Below are 2,569 nucleotides of genomic sequence, written 5' to 3'. Positions count from 1 at the left end.
CAAAGCTCCAATTTCCTTCCCCCCAGCCACCCTCTCTCCATGACTTCAGAAGGACCACACCTGCCAGGAGGACCCCACACCCAGAGTACCTTGAGTTTGGAAAGATGGCTCAGCTCCTTGGCAGCAGTGAAGATCAGCTGGGTGCCCTGGGCAGAGAGGGAATCAGTCAAAAGCAGAGGACCCCAACTTCATCAGGAAGCAGGGAGTGAGGGGAAGGGAGACAGCAGGAGGAAGTGGAAGGAGGTGTCCTTACCGTCTGGTCAGTGAGTGGGGGCAGGACAATCATCCTCTCCATTGTGTTCATCACCACGCGCCAGAGCTCCTTCAGTACACGCTTCAGAACCGTCTTCTCACACACAGTGGCAAAGAGGGTGAGGCTGCAAGTCCAGGCAACAGGTGAGGCCAGGGTGAGAGTTTGAGAACCCCTCTTCCCAAGGAGCTCCCCTGCCGGATGGCATCTGCTTTGCTCATCCCCACAGGATAGTCCTGAATGCTGTACTCACTTGCCATCCAGGAAGTCCATGAGAGGCCGGAGCACGCTATCTGCATCCTGAGTCGCTGAGGCCCTGGCGTCTGGAGATGCATTCCCTGTGCCCCGAACCTGGCCCAGGATGTCGGCCATTTGTCGAACACACTCATCAATCCGTACCTGGAAACTACACACGTGCCCACAGTGTAGCCTTCCCCTCCCCAAACACACGCTGTCCCTGGAGCGGCACCAGCTATTTGGTCCCATTCCCATATGCTCATGGTGCAGTTCCAGCAGGGACAGTCAGCAGGAGTACAGGGAAGATCCGCACACCTGCAGCTATATGGAGAGGTGTGGGGCAAGGGCTCTGGGATTGGCTAGGGACCACATCTGGCTCTGAGGGCCTTGTATTGTGGGGTCACTGACCTGTTTCCAAACACCATGCTGAGCTCATCCAGAACCGTATTCAGTTTCACCTGCAGCTCCTTCAGACTGTCTGCAGCTTCAAGGTCCAGCTATATTCACAGGAGGTAAGCCTGGCTAGGCTGCTTTTCTTACCCTCTTCTACCCTGCCACACCCTTACTACTCCCTTGCAGGACCCTACCCCAGTGCCTATTCCTCCCTCGCAGGGCCCTACCCCAATGCCTATTCCTCCCTCGCAGGGCCCTACCCCAATGCCTATCTCAGATTAAGCCAGCCCAGACCCCAAGCTGAATTCCTGGCCTACACCTAGTAAAGAGAGGGTAGAGTTCTGTGGCCAAGGAGCTCAGGAATAAAGGGAAAATACAGTGACTCCCAAACCCTAAGACCTACCTCCTTGCCTCCCATGGCCTCAAACATTTTCTCCAGCTGGACCCTCAGTTGCTGCATGTTGTTCATCAGGATGCAGGGCTTTGGGGACAGATGTAGCTGTTGAGTCTTGGCTCCTTTCAGCATAGGGCCCATTAGCCTAGGGTCCCTCCCTCTCTCTCAAAAGCCACAGGGACTTCACACATTACATAGGTTTCTCCCTAAGCACGAAGAGCTGGGGCCAGTTCAGAGAATTCTCCTTGACTAAAAGCAAACGTTTTCATTTTTAAGCTGGGTGGTAGGTACTCAGGTATTAATGTATTATCCTTTAGAACTCGTTGAATATCTTAAGTTTATATATAAAAGACTAAACAAAGGTCTAGCTTAGCAGAGGATAATGTAGCAAATGAGACTCACAGGAACTCTGTCAAGTTCTCATAATTTTGTGGCATGGATCTGAAGCAAAGCCATGGTGGGAATCAGGCATCAGGAGTGTCACCCCAACCCTCAATTCTGAGGACAGCTTCAAAAGCAAGGATTGAAATGTCATCCACTCTCTTTCTCTAAGAGTCCCAGAGCCTGAACCTACCAGTTTCTCCTTTGTGCAATAGGCTGGGAAGTCCTTTGACAAGATGTCTGCATATTGCATCAGCACCTTCCCAATGGTCTGAGAAGAGGAGAAAAGGAAAGGGAACTCTTAGCTCTTCTATGGGGATCTTGCCTAAGGTGGCACTTCTCATCACAGAACAGTAACAGCAGGGAGGTAAAGGGGGAATCTCACAGTACGGGACAAAGCTCCCTCTCAATCACAGAACAGCACTAAGACAGAACCATCTGTCTGCCCCAGAAACAAGCAAAGGAGAATGGGGGTCACAGGAGGCTCTACCTGGAGGCCACAATGGAGAGGTGCTGAGCTCAGGCCTGTGATGAGACTGTGAGTGTGGTGGTGGTAAGCGGGAGGGAGTAGGAAGGGTTATGGTCACCTTAGCAAACCTCCTCATGTAGTGGGCAAGGATGTTGGGGTCTGGGCATTCCAGCTTCCGGATGATCTCAAAGCTCTGATTGAGTTGTGTGAAGACATCCACCACAGAGCAGGAAAAGAGTGCATGCTCTGATGTCTGCTGGAACTAAGGAAGACCACACACAGGGTCACCATCCACAGCTTCTATCTTTTCCCAAGCTTGTAGAGTTTGAAAAGGCTCTGACCCAGCAAGGGTGGCTAGTGGCCCTCAACAGCCCTCCTGTGAACTCCACAGGACAGGCATAGCCATCCTGGCTAAAGCCCAGTAACTTCTGCCGATAGCTAATTG

The 2,569-nt window shown here is 52.2% G+C and overlaps 1 protein-coding gene across 2 annotated transcripts in view; it reads right to left on the bottom strand.

Annotated features, from left to right (window-relative positions):
• UNC13B (unc-13 homolog B (C. elegans)) overlaps positions 1–2,569 on the bottom strand; it is a 252,964-nt gene that overhangs the window by 6,824 nt on the left and 243,571 nt on the right. For both annotated transcript variants that reach the window (XM_011980107.1, XM_011980108.1), the window contains exons 30-34: positions 1,284–1,361; positions 896–984; positions 504–656; positions 254–377; positions 90–146 (exon numbers count right to left, since the gene is read on the bottom strand). In XM_011980107.1, coding sequence (XP_011835497.1) covers positions 90–146; positions 254–377; positions 504–656; positions 896–984; positions 1,284–1,361 — 501 coding nt within the window. The remainder of the gene's footprint in view (positions 1–89; positions 147–253; positions 378–503; positions 657–895; positions 985–1,283; positions 1,362–2,569) is intronic.

Source organism: Mandrillus leucophaeus, unplaced genomic scaffold (assembly GCF_000951045.1).
Source record: "Mandrillus leucophaeus isolate KB7577 unplaced genomic scaffold, Mleu.le_1.0 Scaffold208, whole genome shotgun sequence".
NCBI classification, from domain to species: Eukaryota; Metazoa; Chordata; class Mammalia; order Primates; family Cercopithecidae; genus Mandrillus; species Mandrillus leucophaeus.
Note: the sequence above shows the minus strand (reverse complement) of the source record. Positions and strands in the feature narration are given on the sequence as shown.